The sequence below is a fragment of the Ambystoma mexicanum genome, chromosome 1p (assembly GCF_040938575.1).
Source record: "Ambystoma mexicanum isolate Mex_15411 chromosome 1p, UKY_AmexF1_1, whole genome shotgun sequence".
Taxonomy (NCBI): domain Eukaryota; kingdom Metazoa; phylum Chordata; class Amphibia; order Caudata; family Ambystomatidae; genus Ambystoma; species Ambystoma mexicanum.
In genome coordinates, this window is record NC_090921.1 from 93,038,846 (window position 1) to 93,059,169 (window position 20,324).

Sequence of the window (20,324 nt, forward strand, 5' to 3'; positions counted from 1 at the left end):
GCCTATGGTGGATTGGGTTGGCAAGGGAGGAGAGAAAGGATTTACCTGCACATTGAAAGAGACTGGTCACTGAAACGCCAATGACGGCAAAGACCGGTTTGGCCCAGAAGCGCTGACGCTGAAGCGCCTGACGATTATATAAGAACCGAGCCTGGGATTATGGGATATGTAGTCTCAAACTAGAATAGTCTTTTCTGTTGGAAAGCAGAGATCATTTCCCCCAAACAAAGTACTTTCACACAGTAGCAGAGCACACACAGATGCCTTACACAATATTACAATGCACCCAATTGTCAGAGTAAAACAATTTAAATTTAAATGTGCAAAAACCAGACGGCTGCTTTAAAAAATGCACAGCCTGCCAGCGCAATAAGTAGTGGGTCTTGTCAGATTAAAGATGTTAAGCAGATGTTAAGCAAAGACAGATAGATAGCAAATTAATTCTTGACTAAGTTCTAAACAGTAATGTAAGCTAGGTTAGCTGTTAAGTTAAAACAGAAGCGAAGTCTGTCAGCGTTCTACCTTAAACAATACAATCCTCTTTGGTAACTATAAGAATTATTTGTAATCTTCAAGGTGCTGGTGGATTCCGGGGCCCATATCACTCTTCCCTTCATTATGCAGCTTCAAGAATAGATAATCTTCTTGTGTCATGGAAGCTATCAAACTGGGTGAGTCACTGCATGTTGTGAGGGGTCAGAAATGCGAGACAAACAAAGAGGTAAGGTTTTCTAAAAGTTTGCCATTTATTCCAAGTAAAAGGGTTCTGATAAACACCTCACTTTCCCTAACCTAACAGAGAAATTCCTGCCTAGCAAACTAAAAATAAAGAAAACCGACCTAGTGTCCAAAATTCTTCTGGCCCTCACACTAATACATCCAATCAAATTATACAATTATACAATGAAAATATGTCTGACTACTGTGTAAAAAAAAAAAGACCGTTTTGCAATTTAAACTTAAATATATCTTGAAAGCACTGTGTATCCGGGGTTGTATTCCCTTCCCCTGGATCAATTCAGGAATACTCAAATTACAATTCTGTTCCAACAAAGCTCTGTTCAGAAAAATAGAAACGTCTTTTCCAACCAGACTTCCTCGAAGAAATAAGAAATGTCCTTTTTACCACAACTGGTTAATAGTTCAAACATGTCTTTCACAATATTCCTTAACAATGATGCTTGCCTTTATTCCAGCACACGAGTTCCAAAACCTAAATACAAGTGATCTATCATCATAGAAACTACTTCTGGTCACAATAACATTCTTTTGTTCATATGTCCTAAGTGACCTTTTAAATGAGGTACATTCTCCCGAGGTCAATTCTCCCGAGGTCAATTCTCCCGAGGTCAATTGTGAAAAGGTCAATTAGTATACATCCAAATATCCTGCTCAGGTGCTCTAACTCACAATGACTAGACCGCACCTTTGGATATTCACACTTTTGAGTTCCCATGGCCTCTGAACTCCTCTTCTTCATCATCCCAGTACATCTGGCATTATGGGAAATGGAGTTTAAGAGAATGAGGATATTAAGTTGCTCTTTTTTATTTTCAATGACATTAGATTGTTCTATAGACAGAGTTAACAGAGAAAGGGGTTTCGTGATAAAGAGATTGCAATTTCACATTAGAGGGAAAGGTTTTCTTTAGAATAGAATCCCGAAATTTAAATGGTCGTCACTTTTACTTGTGTACCTGCAAGGTACTAATTTGACTCTGTTTAACTAGTTCTTTATAACAGGTTCTGGAACCTTGAAGTTAGAAGGATTGGAGCATTGATAATAAGCCATTAAATATCTTGGAATGGTTTCCTCTTCATCTTCAGAAGATGAATACGGTGTCTTTCCTAGCGGAGTCACCACTTCCCTTGAATAGCCATCTCCTCCCATGTGATCAGTCCACCTGATAACAACCCCAGGCTTAGGATCGGGTAGTTTCTGCCTTCCCCAGCCCACATGGGAAGGAACTTTAGGCTGAGGTTTAATGATAACTCCACATGATTCATCACTATGTACAATAGTCTCCGAAAGGATACCAATCCATTCACCAGTTAGGTCGTATAGCACTTTTAATTGATTATAAAAAACATAGGGGACAGGTGCTTAAATGCAATAACAATTTCAAAGAGAAATCATGGAATTATTTTCCAAAACATCATAGATTCTACTAACTACAAGAACTTTTAAAGTTTTTATAAGAGGAATTGGAATACAGAATGCAACCGACATATTGAGGGGTCTCAGGAGAATCACCAATAAAGAGGAATGGTGGGACTTGATGGCCCTTGTAGTGCAATTCCCCATGATCAGACCAAGAAAATAAAACCCTATAGGGAAAAAGGCTATGTGCACCCTTTTCCAAGAAAGACAAGAGCTTTTATTTTGTATACAAAAGGAAAAAGTGCCTGGGTATTACAAGTCCACTGCTTAAGAGCTCTCTGGTGTCTTTCGTCCAAACTTCAGATTATAAACACACAATTCGTCACTTATGACGCACTCAATATACAGTGTTAATCCCCCACCCTCATTGGCTGCCGCCTATATACATGCTAATGATTTCATATGACCCATCGTCCAATTGGCTCTGCTTTCTTCTCGCTACGCTTCACCACACGTGGGTAACATCTTCATCCATCAAGGAATACTTAAAGGCAATTGGTTAATATACACTTGCTCCACCCTACCTTCAATCCTAGCCACGTCACATGCACCTGGTTATCCATGTGAACTCAGTGGGCGAATTCAAGGTCAGTCTTGTCCTTGCGAACAAAGCAGCCCTTTTCTCATTCCAGATGCGTTGGCGCCCCCAACATGCCCTCCACACCGTATGGGTGTCATTATTGGCTCTCCTTGGGACAGAACAGATTTTGTTCCCTGCTTCTCCTCATCAATTCACCTCCCCAGAAATAAACCTAGCGTCCCACTAATCAATTCAGTTCATGAAGGATTTAAAACCCCTTTCCCTGCACATCTGGTAGTTCAAATAGAGAGACCATCATCCTGGGGAGTGCTAATGCCCTAAATCTTGGTTCATGTTTTGGCATCCTAAGACCTCTTGGCCTCCTAAGACCTCTGCCTTCGATCCCAGGAGTTTGACCTTGGTGCTAGGCTGCAGCCCTTCACTTCTCCGGCTGCAAACATTCATACCTAATAGGTTCAAAGGCCTAACTGACATGGGGGCATACGCATGATCCTCTACCACACCTGGGAATTGAGATGCATGGGTGGGGCGAGGGTCAAAGCCTTGTTCTGTGTTTCGGTGAAAACACAGCCTCCGAGAATGCAGGCCTACTCGTAAACGCTGTGTTAATTCAGGTTATGACTGTCGTGTATATGTGTAGCCTACTTTCTACATAATAACTTCTCCCTATGTAATCTCACCCCCCCCCACTTATACCCACCCATGACACCGTCCCTCCACCTACACCGCTCATTTCCATTATTTAATATTTTTTTCGCATTCTGAATCGTCTACGAGAGGTAGTGGTCTGAACATGCAACCCAACATCCTTGATAGGTTCCTCTTGTTGTGGGCTATAGTCAACATATATATGGAGCCTTTAAGATCTATCATTATGGATTCAGATACCTTGCTTTGCACCAATTTACAGATTACACAAAGCTGTAACAAAATGCCAGACACACGGATGACAGTTCTGGGCTCTTCCTCTATGATTGTAAAGCACTCTGACGCATCCTGAAGCGGGGTCCATGCTCAATAAACACCATAATAATAATAATAATAATAATAGCAGCCCAATTGTCCATTTAGCTGACACCCAGAGAAGATGCAATGCAAGTAAGATTACCTTAGTGCACCAAAAGGCAAGAATGGCAGATTTGTAGAGATGGAAGCCCCTTATTACAACAGGCAAAGGATAATTTAAAAGATACAAAACTGGTATATGATGCTCAACTTCACTTAATTTCTAAATCCAACTACTATACTGGATGTTAGACAGATTTGCAAGGCCAGAGAGTACACCAACCACATGTACAAAATGAACATCCATCAGTGCTGGATTAAGGTGGATATGTTACCTGGCTCGAACTGCTTGAATCTGCCGAGTGCCAGAGGCTCCACTCGTATTCAGGGCGGTTGCTATTGAAGTTGTTCGTTGAGGGACCTTGGTTTAAAAACAAAAGAACGTTTATCACAAAACAACACCATCAAAATGGGTGCTGGAATTATGAGCAGTTGAATCAAAAACAGGCAAATGCATAGCGTCCATTTTAGGACATGCACATTGCTCTTTTTCCATCACCCTTCCTGACTCATCCGGTTTCATTCTAGCTCCTAACAAGTGATGGTGAATGACTAAAAAGAAAGACTCATGAGGGGCTGTGTTTGACGAATGAGAAGGTGCAAGTAGGAAAAATAAGGAAATGCAGTACACCATCCCGGTTGCAATCAGGACCTCTCCAACACTCCTGCAGTTGAGGATGCAACTCAATGCCCTGCTCGGTGTCCAGACATTTGGTCGACCTAAAACTGGTCGAATGACATTTGGTCGACGCAATTTGGTCGAAAACCAATTGGTTGAATTTTTTTTTTAATTATATATTTATTTTTCGGGTTTTCGTTTTTTACAAAAATGGGTTTTTAGAAAAAATAAAAGGGGGTTGGGTGGGGACCCCCCCCCAAAAAAAAAAAAAAAAAGGTGAAAATAAAAAAAAAAAACATTTGATCATTTGGTTTTCGACCAAATTGGTTCGACCATTTGTCTGGTCGACCAATTTTTTTCGACCAAATGTCTGGTAACCGCCCCACTCTTCAGGGAATACCTAGGGATCACTTAGGACGTAATACAGCAAGGTATAGACACCCTTTACGTATGATCTATCCAAGCTACCATAACCTATAAACTTTCCCATCAACCTCTGTTAACCCCACATTACTTGTACAGTGCTCCGTTGTTCCACAGCTTGGTTTGCTCTAGCTAACATACAAAAAACATACAAAAACCAAATACATACAAAATACAGTATACATCAGGGTGAATCACATTTGAATGAAGTCTGGCAACTGAGGAGAATTATTGAGAAGGTGCGAGGTTTAGAAATGAGGATTGACTCCCATGTTGGCCACCTCACAACTTGTTAGGAATAGAATGAAAACCCAGGAGTGAGGAGGCAAAATGAGAATGTCCTAAAGTAGATTCTGCAAGACTGCCCATTCGTACTTGTTTGGCAGTTGCATGGCATAAACACTTGCACAAAGCAAAATCAAATGCTAAGCAGAGGTAGGAGGCAGACATAGCCACTGTATGTAGTCGACTCCAATTTGCCAGTTGAGCGAAAGAAGAACGGAAGAGAAGAACAAGCCAGTCAGGAAGAACAGAGAAAGAAGATGCATTTCAGAGTGTCACCCAGATGCAGAAGCAGCAACTCCTTGAATACATCTTTTATGAGGGAAACCTGCATATGCCGCACTGCAAAATGTGCAAATATGCATTTTTTGCATACAAGTATTTTTTTGTGGGAGCAAAGGCACTTTGCTCACAATGGTGCATTTGTTTTTCACGGCAACAACAGAAAGTCAAAGTTTCACTAGGATGAAAGGAGATGGCCATATGTCAACTGAGTAAATTAACAAAACTCTGAAACGTCAACATCAGTAACCACATCAAGAGGCAGAATAGAAGGAGCTTCTATGTGGTGACACCAAGGAATATGCTACTTATGTACGGGTACAGAAGTAAGGCACGGACACAATGGTGACCTATTTTTGGGTACAGACTTTTATTAATCAAGAAAGCGGGGTTTCACCGACGCAAAGAAAACTAAGGAAATAGTCAGGATGTCCAAAACCAAAAGTCTGTCACTGTTGTGTCTCGAATGCCTCGTTCTAACACTAACAACTTAAACCAACTGTGCTAGGATGATCTCTTCGCAAAGTAAAGGGTTCCTGGTAGTTCCAACGAACAGAAACGTTCCCAGTCTCTCGGGCAATCTAAAGTGATGAAATAAAAAACGTTCATAAATATAGGTTTTCAAGGCTAAGATTGTGCTCCTTTTCCCTAGACTACATCTACTTTAATTCCTTTTGGGCTTCTGAGCCCTGCATCCTTTTAGGTACGTCATTAGATATTTCACAAGGATATACTACTTAGATTAACTCTTCTTTTATCCTACCAACTTGGTAGACTTCTCTACCAAACATTGGATTATGTTCTTCCAACTTCCAGAGTCCTTGACGCCCCTGTTTTCTAATTCTTATGTGGATGCAGGTCTCAGCAAAGATTTGAACAACTTGGTTTACTCTCCTGCCAAGCCGTCGAGCTCTTATGGACTGTCTCTTTCTCTTACAGGGTCCCAGATCCTCTTGTTGTTCCTTGTTAATTCAGGTCTTTGTCTTCCATATGGGTGCAGTCCCATTCTAGCAATATAGGATTGTATCTGCTTAGTTTACTCTCCTGCCAAGCATACAACTTTCCCTTGTTTGCTTCTTCTTCACTCAGGGTCCCAGAACCTCTTATTCTTGTCTTCTCATATGGGTGTGTGTCGCAGACTCGAACTTCGTCGTCACATCTGTTTGGTTCACTCTCCTGCCAAACATACAATTCCTCTCTTTTACTTAGTCTTGGGGTTCCAGACCCTTTATAAACTTTGGCAATGTCCCTTCAGGGCCCTAGACCCTTTTATTCATCAGGGTTCCAGACCCATTTATGGTTAGGCCTTCATATAGGGGCAGGTCGCAGACTTGCAGTCCCTTCTAAGGGTCTCAGACTCTTGCTCCAGCTTCTCTTTTCACCATATTGCTTCCCCAGACCTCCAATGCCTCTCGGGTAACCGTGTCCCCGTTAGCTTCTTCGCTGTACCTACCAGCTTAGCTGCTCGGGACGCGTTGTTCCTCGAAGCTAAAGTAAGGTTTGGGTATGCAGCGGACTCTGCAGTGGCCCTGAAGTATTCTGACTCTGCCCGGCTGAGTGTTCTTCCTCGCAGGCGCTCAGAGGTTTGTCATGGCAGGAGCATGAGGGGTCCTTCCAGCTTGGACGAGGTTTACATTCTCCCTTTCCTCTGTTCACGGCTTCCTTTTCGGCCCTCTACTGCTTGCCCGGTGCACGGCTCCCTCGGTTCCTCCTCAGAGGATTGTTCTTTCTCTGCAGCCCAGCTGAGCTCACTTTGAACTCCTGTGCCGATTTGTTGTTTTCGGTTGGCCCAATGACATCCTGTGAGAAGCTAGACTACTCACGCTGATCCTTCAAAGTGATCCTCAGACTCTCCGGTATCTTCTTCAGAGCCATTTCAGTCTTGTCAGGGATATTAGTTTGCCTAATTGGACAGTAGAAAACATTGACTCTGGCTATAGGGGGGAGGAGGACTTGGTAATAGAGAAGCGGTTGATGGCACTGAAGCAGGGGCATACAACGTCTCCTGAGAATAGTCGTCTCCAATCCCATGTGGGGCTTCCCTCCCATTGTGATCCTCCTTTGGTATACCATCCCCAGGGGGATTATTGCACTGTGGATGCACCACCCTGGCCTGCGTCACCGGGCCTCCAGTTAGGACCGGTTTCCCTGTCGATATCGTCATGTTGGCTTTTCTGTTCTCTGCTTTATCTTCTTCCGACATACTCTGCGGTGCCTTCAGAGAAGTGGTCTTGGCATCCCACGTACTCTTGGCCATGCCACCACTTCAGGTCAGCTTATGTTTGCTTCTTTCAACAAGCTGTGCAGTGCCCTCAGGTAAGTAGTTACGGAGTCCCATGTAGTTTTGGTTACACCACCACTTCGTTTTTGGTTCCTCTTTGGACCGTACACTAGTTCTTTTGCTTCACTGACCGCCGGACTCCTGGAGGGCCACCTGCTTCTGCTCTTATAGCATCGGCTGCTGCGTGTCCCGGCTCCCTTCTGCTCCACTCTCCCAGTGAGTTTTTAAATCCCGGGCTTCTCATGTCTCTGCCCCTCAGATTTATGACGCGTTGCTGGGGCTTACCCAGCACAAAGTTAAAGTCCTTGTATTACTCCAGTGGTTTCTTCAACTCAGCACCAGGTAAGTGTTTCCTTTCAGGACTTCTCATGGATTCTATATGACAATAACAAGCATAAGTTTGTTCTTCATATGGTCTTCCAGTAGGTTTTCTTAGGAGAGAGTTCTATGTGGGTTGATTAGGGAGTTCCTCATTGGAATGGAAGTCCTTGTCCCCAAGGGGGGAGTCTTTCTTGGTGAGTCCCACTTTACTCTACCCCTAGGGAGGTATTACGTAACAGGCTCATCTCCCTAGCCTCACAGGGAAAGGCTCCCCCCGGGTAGAAGTGACTGAATTTTGCGTTTCATCACACCACCCTTTCAAATGGTAACTACCGTAACCTTATTTTAGTCTCTGCTCCTCTCCTCTCAAATGTCTTCCTGTACTACCTCCACTGCTCCTCCTCCCTTTGGTCATTCCATTGTCTTTGTCTCCCTCTTCACTCCTTCCTCCACCGCCACTCTCCATCTACCATTTCCAAGAAAGTTTACCTCCTCCAAATTTCTGATCTACCTCTGACCTACATCACTCTCTCCCCACCAATGAAAAATTCACTGTTCCATCCACTGGTATAGCCTTCACAAATGTTAACGCTGCTCTTAAAGCTACCTTCTCCTTTACTACATTCACCCCTAAACCCTCCCCTCCTCGGACTTGGAATCCACTTACCTTCATCACAATGAAAACAATTAGGAAAAACCTTTGCACTCTGCAAAGATTTAGACACTTTTTGGATTTCCAACTGTACCTTACTGCTCTTCAAAACGACTGGTCTGCTCTCGAATCTGCCAAACGTGAATTCTATCTCTCTCTCTCAATTCTCTCAACTCGGGCACCTCCAAAAATCTGAACCCGATAATCTCAACTCCTCAACCCTCCTCTATCTTCTCTACTCTTTCTGCTAACAATTTAGCTCTCTACTTTGCTTCAAAAATGCCCAACATTGAAAATACCCTCTCAAATGACCTTCTAGTATACAACCCGCTCACTTTCCTCTACCACCTCTACCCTCCTCTCTTGCAACAAGGTCTTCCTTTGCTACCACTAACCCCAATGTGATTCTTGACCTTCTCCTCAGGGTTAACCCTCCATGTGTCCCCATCAACGCTCTATCTCCACTCATAGCCCACAGTGTGGCTCCATTTCTTACTTCCCTCTTCAACTTCCTTCTTGACATTGCCACTTTTCCATCATCCTATAAATCGGCTACTGTCATCCCTAGCCTTAAAAAACATGGCCTAAATCCTAATTGTTCTGCCAACTTTCATACTGTCTCTCTTCTACCCCACTAGAACAAAATCCTAGAGCCTGTAGTTTAAACGGACTCACTGAGTCCTATGACACACAACCTCCAGGATGCACTTCAATCTGGCTTCCGACCTCTGCACTCTACTGAATCAGCGCTCCTAAATGTAGGCAACTACATCTTTTCTGTTCGTCATGCTAACTGTTCATCTATTCTTATTCTTCTTGACCTGTCTGCTGCCTTTAATACCATCCAATATTCTGACTTCCTTTCAACACTATCATCAGGGACAAGGGGCCTTGCTTGGTTTGCTTTATATCTCGCCCCCAGACACTTACAGGTATCCTGGAACAGCCTTACCTCCCCACTCATCCCCTTACTGTTGGTGCTCCACAAAGGTAAGTGCTGGCTCCACTTCTCTTCACTCTCTAGACCTCTGCTCTTGGCACCTTGATCTCCTCTTACAGCTTCTCATATCAACTCTTTGACACTCCGACCTTCTCCTTTCCCTCCTTATCGGACGAGCTACGGTCTAACATTTCCAACTATCTCTCCACTATGAAATACTGGATGGCATCTCACTGGATGGCATCTCACTCACTCATGTTTAACTCCACTAAAACTGATGTTTTCCACTTCCCATCCAAACAGACCATCTCTTCCTCTTCCCCCCTTCTATTCCTCTCTCCTGACTACCTTCCCAACCCTGCTTCTACTTGCAACGTTGGCATGATCTTCAACCGGTCTCACAATTTCTCGCTCTTCATCTCCAAACCTGCGCCCACACTTAATCGCCTCAACATTTTGTCTTGGGTTGATTAACCTATGTATAAAGTAGCACTGCCCTCGAAGACAAAGATAATTTCCTGGAGAAAAATGCTTGTATTTGGACTAATTTGCATACCCAGAAGGCCTTGTTGATGTGGCTTAGAGCTGAAGGTGAACTTCCAGCGATGGCTACTAAGTGGCACTGTGGAATGTGTAAGCGACAAGGACAAATTATGACATTGCACAAACACTCCTATCGGATGAGATTTATAGATGATCTACGAGGGGCATGACAACATCATGGGTGGCGCCAAAAGGTCCCTCTTTCCTGGACGCTTGCAGGCAATAAAATGGCCTAGGCTGGAGATCTTCACAACTCATTTTCAATTGCCCTTGGCTGGCAAGGCAGTTGGATTTTGGGCCATGGCCCTGGACTCTGTTGAGCAGTAGTGTGTCTAATGTACCAAAAAGTGCACACAGCTGTTGGATCATGTTCTAGTCTTGCTTGATTATTTCGTAGTTACAATATGTATGGCACAGATTTTTAGATCTTCAAGGGTAACCACTGGTTTAAGGAAGAAGGTTGAAAGGCTAATAAGCAAGATTACTTACTAGTAATCCTACTCTTCCTCATCCGAGGCATGGTTAACACCTTATTGCCCTGGGGAGAGATTGGTGGTGCTTGGGTACTACTTGGCACAGTACAGGTTGACAGATGGCACTTCCTTCTGGAAAGGGAATTTTATCGTTGGTATATGTACACGGAGGTGATTGTCTCGAAGATGGGTCGTTTACAAGTAAGGACTAGGAAAAGGAAGAGCAGGACCTAGATTCATTGGAATTATCAGGAAATCTGGATATTTTCCTCATATTGCAAGTTTAAACTGAATAACTCGTTCCATTTCAATGTTTTCAAGGTATATAAATGTTTTTCACAAGTGTACACAAACTAATCTGCAAATGTTCTACATTATCATAGTAATGTACAATCTCTGTTTTCTTTTTATTTGGCTAAGAGCTCCTTTCCAACTAGTTGTTACTTCTAACCCAGTCTACCCCAGAGGTTAGCAGGCATTTTGGTTTCCACTTTTGAAAGGCACAGAATGTGCTTCTGCAGGGAGAATGGTACTTTTTGGTGTTTAAAAACATACTTTTTACAGGCTGTCTAAATTTAACAAAACTGGACATATTCGAACAGGGCTTGCCTTAGAGGGGTAGAGTGCTCCGTCCTTCATACGAGCTCTAGGAAGATCACTAGTTGCTTCTAATTTAAACAAACTTCACATAATGACTAGTTTTTTCATTTTTTGCAAACAAAAAATCTGCACTATATTTCTATTTACATTGCCCATTTATATACAAGGTAGAAGAGTATAAACTATTTTCAATTTCTCTTAGAGGATTTTACTGTCTTAAGTGGCAGTCCTTGAAAGCAAATGCCAAGAGCTGCTAATAATTGCACTTTTTTCTTGGGCGATACTTTATTAATGCTTTTTCCATATGGTCAAAATAATACAATGTTTTCCAGTGTAATTAAGTTTAGCAACTCTGGGAAAACAGACCCGATTTCTAAAGCCTGCCACACTCGTGAACATATTACAAATGCTACTTTTAAGATGTATTACATTTGCATGGCAATGAACACACCAAAGTTTGGACCATGCTAAATCACTACAATTAATGCAAGTGAGAAACACTACTCTGACCTCAACTGGTATCTTTCCCTCTAAACTCATACTTTTAGCACAGTCCATGTGTTTTTGGCTCATTATTATTTGGACTTGAACTGCAAAGCTCTTCCGTACACATTTCTTTGCCAAGCTGCACAGCACCGAGCATGCCTTTCCACTCAGCCAATACCAGGACCACCCTCACTGCATTCAATCACGATTTCAAAAACCCAAAGCAGTGTCTTCAGAGGTTTTCTACAGTCACATCGTCCCCAACACCCTTTTTTCTGTCTCTAAATTGCATCTCCCACCCAGCTTAGCCTCACAAAACCATGTGGTAAAACATCTGCTCTCAACCAGTCTCCCACTTCCACTCTACCCTCACCCAATGTACTTCAGAGTCCTATTTTAACCAATGATAAGTGGAGTTTTAGTGGAGAAGCGAGTCTTAAAATACTAACTTAATAAAAGAGATTGATTTTCTTCACAGATGTTGACCAATTTAAGAAATCACAAATTGCACATACAGCCAAATATTTCTTAATGATATGTGTGAAGGCTGCAGGATATTAGCTAGAAGCTGCTATTTAAGAGACCAATGATTGAACGGTTGTACATACTCAATTTTCGCAAAAGCTTTCGCACCTGCCAACTACATTCATGGTTTGCAGTTTCTTTAACAACATAGTTCTCTTAAAAGTTGTTTCTGAAAACTGATAAGGACTACAGAAGGCCTTGAGTCCATAGTTGCACTCATTGACAACTAAGACGTTAAAGATATAGTTTTCACATGCCATTCTATAATCTATCTTTCTAAGTATACTTATTGGTCCTGCTCTTATAGATTATTTGAATAAGGACATTGATTTGATCAATAAACTGAGTGTGAGGGGACCCCCATATTCTACTAGGTCACAGTGCCTGAACGTTATAATGAGCATTATAAGGAAAGAGGTAGCTTCTGTCTAGATATTGTTGGCCACGATCAGGTTCCTTTGATTTAATTAAAGCAAAACCGCTCACACCTTCAAACCCCTCAAAACACTTGATTATTTACCTTTGTTCTGTATCAATAGTTTCAAAGTTGCCCAGTTGGAGGCATTCTGCAGTATGTGTGCAAACACTGCACCACAAGAGTCAGAAACAAAACCACAAACACAAATGCAAAACCCCATCCCACGTGCAGAGGCACGAACACACACACCCATACACAAAATCTTGAGTTTTAATACAGACAAGAGTTTGTATAGCATTGGTTGCTGGAAAAAAAATATTCTTTACAAAATGATCATAAACTGAAATGACAGGAAACTCTTACAAATTAAAAATAAAGATGCCCATCTCTGTTACATACCTTAATAAAGGAACTAGAAAATGGTTAAGCAATAATAGCTCTCTGCGAGAGAATAGTACAATAAAAACGTAAAATCAAATAGAATACATTGTACAATATACCTACCTGCTTTCAAGAAGTAGAAAACATTACAGAAGGCAGTATGGGGGTGCATAAGCCTTGGCAGCTGGTAACCACTGGAAGGAAGGAAAAAGAAGGTAGCCAGCTCCCAGGCGGAAAGAACGCAATGATAAGGCGATGCCAGGTGGCACCATGGAGAAAAAACATGCCAATGAGGATTAAATATAGCAGAGTGAGGATCCATTATCTGCTTGCAGTTCCAGAGTGACGCTGTTAGTGAAAGTGATCTAAAATTATGCTTTTGGGGTATGCCATCTTGGAGGTCTCTATATTCTGAAACAAGACAAATCGTAAGCAGCAGAGTGAGCTGGTTGCACCAAAACGTACAAGAACACTCATGTCTTGCTATAGCATCACCACCAACAAAAAGGGATGGATTGCGTGGTACTGCAGGGGCAAAGTTTGTAATCTAAATCCCTTAGGCAAATAAAACGGTATAAAGTGCATTGATTGGTTGCTGATGTATGGAGAACTTCCTGTTTGCGAAGAATGGTTTCGAACACGCAGAAAAAAGCATAAACGACCAGCTGGGAGTTCACAGACTATTTTCGTTTTGTAGACTGAGGCAACAACACGGCCTGTTTCTATGCACGTTCAATTACATTTGGGTAACTAAAGCTCTATAGCAATAGGTCAAATTGGAACATGCTCAGGATTATGGTGTGTGGAATGGAGGAAGGCTGCCAGACTCCAAAACAGATTTCTACTATTAGAATATCTTTCTCACTGATCTTTTCTGCAAAAACGACAGACAGTAAAACTCATGAAGAGATTTCTTGTTTTCATGTATGGTGATTTATTAAGTCTTATTTTTGTCTATACTCTACAGACATGAATCTGTGTATATGGAGATAATGCAGACACAGATCAGTTGGGCACATGACCAGTACCATCCTCCATGGTAAGTGACCTCAGAGTCACAATTGACAAAATCACCCTCGACCCACAGGTGAGTGAAATTAACAAATTCTTTTTTAAACTCCTATGGGGCATAATTTCTTATTCATTCTTTACCCCTAGGACCATGGACGTGATATGCATGATACTATCAAGACTGGGCTAAGCAAACAGCCTATATCGTAGACTCTCTGACTTCTTCATGGAAAAACAAAATGGACCACAATGCAGCAGCCAGACTACTTCAGTATGAAAAGGTTTGAACAAATCACCAAGCACTTTGTATGCTACACCGGCTCCTAATAAAAAAAAAAAAAAAAAGAGTACATTCATAACTCTTTCAATGGAAAGAGTACAGCTTTATTCACAAAGACAGTTCAGCATTACACTATCTAGGAAACTATCGTCCAGTAACACGGCCCTAGTCGTAGGTCTCAGTTACAGCAGGAAAAAATAACAATGATCCTCAGTCTCCCAACTGGGTACCAAACTCTGGAACTCCTGAAAAAGTAAAACTGGATATTCAGAAAACTGCTCAATGCATAGCCTTTCAACTAAATGATTTGGATCAAGAGCAACAAACCAAGGCTAGCACAAAAAGAAATTACCCAATCTTTTTGCCTCGGCATACGCTGAGACCAGGTTCAGAGTCCACCAAACCAAAACACTCTACAATGGAGGCTAATCCGATGTACCTCCCGCTTAGGTAACCACAATCCCATGCAACGATAATTTAACCCCTTAAGGTAAATAGACGCTGTACACAGCAAATCAATATTGCACACAAACATGATTAAGTATTATCACTGTCAAATAACATTTTTAACAAGAAATGGGTCTACTATAAATCTGTACAAATACTTCACTGGCTTATGAACATTTGGAGGTGATCAATCAGCAGGTACCAAATTTGAATACCCATTTCCTCTCCTTTGATACCACAAACCTGATCACAATCCCTGAAACTAAGGAAAGACTACCACCACAACTAAGGAAGTCTTACAACTCTAACCCCACTCTTCATTTCAACTCCACTGCCCACTACTAAAGTCTTTTGGTTTTTTTGGCATTTTTATGGTTTACAATTTATAAAACCTTTCGCCAAAATTAACAAAATGATTACTTTCATAGAATAAGTTAAACAAAAAAAAAAAGAGAAAAATCAACAATCCTTGTCGATAAAACCCAAAGAAAAGAAGAAAGTAGAATAAAAAAAAGGAAAGGAAAAAGAATTATCATAGAAAGATCCATCAGAAAAATAAATAAAATTGAGACAAAATTAAAATCAGATAGTCTAATAAATAATCATCTAAGCAGGATAACGTCCTTGAATATAAGACAGTTCTTATAAGCTCAAGTGGTCTTATTGACTTTTTGAACAGTTTCTTCAAGTCTTGCCTGAATTACAAGTAAATGTTTTGCCACAGCTAATATAAGGTGTGTTTTTTCTCCCTCAATTATCATCCACCACCAATCCTCTGTAGAACTACAGCAATATTGCCTCAGGAGTTCGTCAATTTCCAGTTCTCTTTCAGCTGATAACTCGGGACAGCTCAGGAGCAGATGTTGAATAGATTCAATCAGATTTTCCTGGCAGCATAGTCTACATATAGGAGTGATATTTGCGCCTTTCCTGTCACTTATCTGCAAATTAGATGGAAATAGGTTCAGGCACAGGTGTAGATCTTGCAGCCTTAAAAATGGATCCGGAAATTTATATATCGTGGCAAGACATTTAGTTTCCGGGTAAAAACCAAAAATCTTTGTAAAGTTTACATTTGTATAAAGACTCTTGTGTATCTATCCAATCATCTCTATACAGCTTCTTTTTGATCCGATCAGGGTCCTGTAGTAAAGAGTCTGATATTTCATTCATATTCACTAGAGATGTCTGGCAAATACTTTGCCATTCTGTCCAGTACTTCTCACTAGAGTCCTGTAAAGCCAGTTTCAATGTTACGAAGCCTCCCTTTGGTGATTCCTCTATACATTTTCGGTAGAAGGATAAACATTTCCATAAAGCTATAGCTTTAAGAGATGTTAATGCGAACTCTCTTCTGATGATGGACATGGGAGTGCTCTTTGGCAGACCCAGGACAATTCTCCAGAAGAGTCCTTCTAACCAGAGCCAAACATCCTCCGCGGGCATGAATGATGACTCCGCCCATATGTCAAAATAGGCATAACTTTCAATCTGAAATATTGTACCAAGGGGACGAGCGAGTATCGACAATATTTTTTTAATAGAATTCTACCTTGGGCCGCCAGTTTTTGGCCTTTTTCCGCAATGACTGTCTTCTCGGTGCCTCGCATCTGCTTTTATTAATGCAGACGCCCATGTAAGTGATTTCTTTCACTATACAACTCGTTGCCCTTTTAGGGTCCAGGGATAGTTCTTTTTCCCTCTTACTTTGTTCCCTGTGCCAAAGACCATAATCCTTGATTTTGCTGGATTTCTTGTTAATTTATTTTCCTGCAGGAGCTTCTGAATGGAGTCAAGCTGAAGCTGTAGGCCTATCGGAGTCTTGTCAATTACCACTATATCATCGGCATACAAGAGTCTTCCAATTACATTCTTGCCGATTTTTGTGGGAAATAAATCGTATGTCACAGAAAGCAGTCTCAATATCTGATAAAAAATAAATTAGAGTTCAGGCGCCAAAGAGCACCCTTGTTTCAGGCCTGCCCTTATTGAAATTGCATCTGTGAGAGTTCCCAATCTATCCAATCTGACCTTGATGGATATAGGTCTTGATGGCCCAAAGCAATTCGCCATTTTGAAAGCGCTTTTAGCAATATCGATCCAAAAGTTTTGTCCACCACGCCCAATAAGGCAATCAGCCGGTAGTTATCCAAATTTGATCTTAACCCTTTTGAAGTTCTCAGTATACCTTCATACAGGTAATACAAAAGCGTGGGCCACAGTTTAGGATTTTCTTTCACTTCGATGTTAGACAAACTGTCAGGGCCTACCACTCTTGAATTTTTCAAACCTTTGATGATCCCTTCGATGGATTCTATATCTACATCTAGGTTTGATTCATTATTATGCAACTTCATTATTAGCGATGCAATGTAGTTTGTTTTCAAGGTTGACTCCTCCTGAGATTGCATTTTGGAAAAGTGGGTTTACCATTTGGAAGACGAAATTGGGGTGGTTAACATTGCTTGACCATCTTGTTTTATCATCGATTTTTTGTGGAGCAACAGCCAATTATGGTATCTTTGTTTTAACTTGTGGATTTCTTTAGAAGCCTCTCCCGTGTTGACTTTTTTCCATCGTTGGATGTTCTTCTTAAGCTGTCTTTTTCTTAGTTGGTATCGCTTTATCATAGATGTGTCGATGACACATCTGCAGGTTTTTTCGGATTACTTTGAACATTAGTCGCACATTTTTGAAACAGCGGGAGATAATTGATTCTAAGCTGATCTTCCGTATCCTGCGTTTTATTAATTGCCTTAACTAGATGTTGAGATCATTCTGGCAATTTATTGGCACTAATAAGTAATCTGTTTCTCCCTGGATTTACTTGGATCTTATGCACATACTTGTGTAGTTCTGCTGAGTCGAACGCGTGGCATGTTAATTTGAGTTGATTATGGATCACTGCTTTGAGTTATACCTACGATCAATGTTTTTAATAGCGACGACATATTTGAAGAGACGCAAATATAGTCCAGCAGTTGATCACTGGACATACGTGTCCATGTTGGCTTTGCCGGAATATCTCCTTTCAGGATACCATTTAAGATTAAACAGTCTCTTGACTGGAGCATTTTCCACCAGCCGATTCCTTTTCTTTCTTTGATTTTTATAGAATCACCTTCTTCTAGGATTTGCTAATTGTTCTCATCTATACAAGTGCAGTTCAAATCGCCCACTATTATTATTAGTAGATCATTCCACTCTCAGTCTTAACTTTACAACACATTCATTCCTGATCCGATGACCCATAATGTCTAGTGTACTAAACACAGACTCCTTCCCTGTCCGTTTGTTTTTTTATTTTATTTCTAGAACGCATTTGCCAGGGGGATTTAGAAAATGAATGAGTTGGTACATAGAATGAAATATTAGTAATTAATATAGACAAAGAAGATAAGGCATACAAAATGGCAAGGATAGTTCGTAATAAAGTCAAGAGTGAGGATCCAGCAAAGTAATGAAAAAAAGTTGGTGGACAAAAACAAGCCTCTCCTCACCAAAATAACAGTGGGAGGAAGGACATCTTTAAAAAACAAACCAGCTAGAACCAAGCACCTAGGCTGGTAGATGTCGATGTCAAAACATGCCGACGGAGCAGGAAGAGCATAAGTGTAGGAACAGGTACTGGCCTTTAGCTGTAACGAACATGCAGGAAACTCCAGGGAGGAAGCAGGAGCCAGCCAGAGAAGAACCCGGCGCATGGACAGCTGTTGGAACAAACCGTCAGATAGCCACAATCAGACAGAAAACCTGTAAAAAGTGATCCTCCTCAGCAACACAGGCAGCCCATCAACACCATCTACAAAAAAATATGGTGCAGTTCTTGGGCTTTCCAAGTCACACAGGAGCCACTCCAACTGCTCCTGCATGATTCCAGCCTGCTCTACAGCACTGAAACGCTGCACAACCCAACAGGGACCAAACAGGGGAACAGCCTGCTCCAACGGCTGCTCTGCGTGATTGATGATTTATGGCAGTTGACGCTTCTTGGAGCGCAGGGCTCCACCTCAGTCTTCCCTGCTGCAGGCAACAGCCTTTTAGTACCCTGTGACGAATCCTGGAATTCGGCCCTTTTTGCCCAAGGAGGAGCCAAATCATTTCACACTAGGGTGGTGAAAATGCTATGCAAAACACTCACTAGGTACCAGGGCAAGCTAGCTCTCATTGGAGAAGAACCCCCCCCCCTTAGGGGAAGAGGCCACCCCAAATTACACATGTATATCATATCCTTAACCCAAGAGTCCCAATTGTTTAATGGATATATGGGGGCTTAACATGTTAATAATGTACAGAGGCCTTTAAGTGTCTATGGCTTGGCTGCTGGCTCCACCTTGAAGCCAGAAACACAGATACAATGGCGTTACATCTCTCGTTGCAGAGAGGAGCATAAAAGGTGCAAGATCCTCACCTGAAAGGGGCAGATGGCCGCTGGGAGGGAACCAGCCACTTTAGGAGGCTCGGACAGAGCAAGGTGTTGCACAGTTGGGACCTGCGCTACAGCACCGAGCCAATCCAGCCTGGATGCAGGACCAAGTTGTAAACGTGATGGGCGAAGGAAACCCACAGCCTGCGGAACGCTGCAGAGTCTAGGCAAATAAGAGCCCCAGCATCCCCAGTCTTCCAAGGAGAGAGACCGAGCTGCCGGAGAAAGCACATCAGTGTGCACAAGCTACCATATACCTGACGGGGATAGAAACACCTAGGAAGGGTGAACCTGAAACAGACAAAACAAGGAGCTACCAGAGACCTGAGAGAAAGCACAACACCCTTGCGTTGTAAACCTGTGACCCTGCGAGGGGGTATCCGAGACCTAGATACCCCCAAGAGAAACAGGCTGGAGGGATAAACCTGAAACAAAGACCCTGCAAGGAGGTAAAGGCAGTCAGCAAATAAAAGGGTCTGAAGGACCAGAGAGCCCAGTCCAGTGTAAGAACTCAAGCCGCTCACGAAGGGTAAGAAACCACAGGAGTTGAAAAACCCTTGAGGGGTGAGCAAGAGACATTAACTACAAATGCGAAGGGACTACAAGTACAAGTGTTGCATGTAAGTGATTAACTTTCTCAGTTAAGCAATACATTGTTGAGGTGGCCACGAGTACCCTTTTGTATAGAGATTCAAGGAACTTATTTTGAACTGCACGAACAGGTAAAGGCCTGAAAGACCACATGGAGAATTTGAAAGTGATTTGGGAGAGGGTCACTCACCAGCCAGCACAAGCCAAAGGAAAAGGGGAGTAACAACACTTGGGGAGTAAGAACACTTCTCCAGGCTAAGTTATGTTTTCTTTAGTTTTGGACAGAGGACAAGGATCATTTGTGTAAGACTTACTGACGTGCACCCTTTTGTTATTTTCTAGGATCGGTACCCTTCCTCACTGTAGAAGCAGGGATTGTGGAGTTATTTTCTTTACCTTAATAAGCATGAGAACCTTGAACACATGTCTTCTTGGCTTACCACAGTCCCCACAGAACCCATCTACTGCTTTATCAACCCTCGATTGCCCTTAGATTTAACCTTCCCCAGAGTATCCTGTGGTGACCTGGAATGAGGAGGCTAAGTGATGGCATTTTTGTTGCTATAAACTTATATT

General features: G+C 42.0%; 1 protein-coding gene across 8 annotated transcripts in view; it reads right to left on the reverse strand.

Annotated features, from left to right (window-relative positions):
• Positions 1-20,324, reverse strand: part of MINK1 (misshapen like kinase 1) — a 2,066,166-nt gene that overhangs the window by 472,210 nt on the left and 1,573,632 nt on the right. For all 8 annotated transcript variants that reach the window (XM_069644001.1, XM_069644014.1, XM_069644008.1 and 5 more), the window contains one exon: positions 4,043-4,128. In XM_069644001.1, the coding sequence (XP_069500102.1) occupies positions 4,043-4,128 (86 nt within the window). The remainder of the gene's footprint in view (positions 1-4,042; positions 4,129-20,324) is intronic.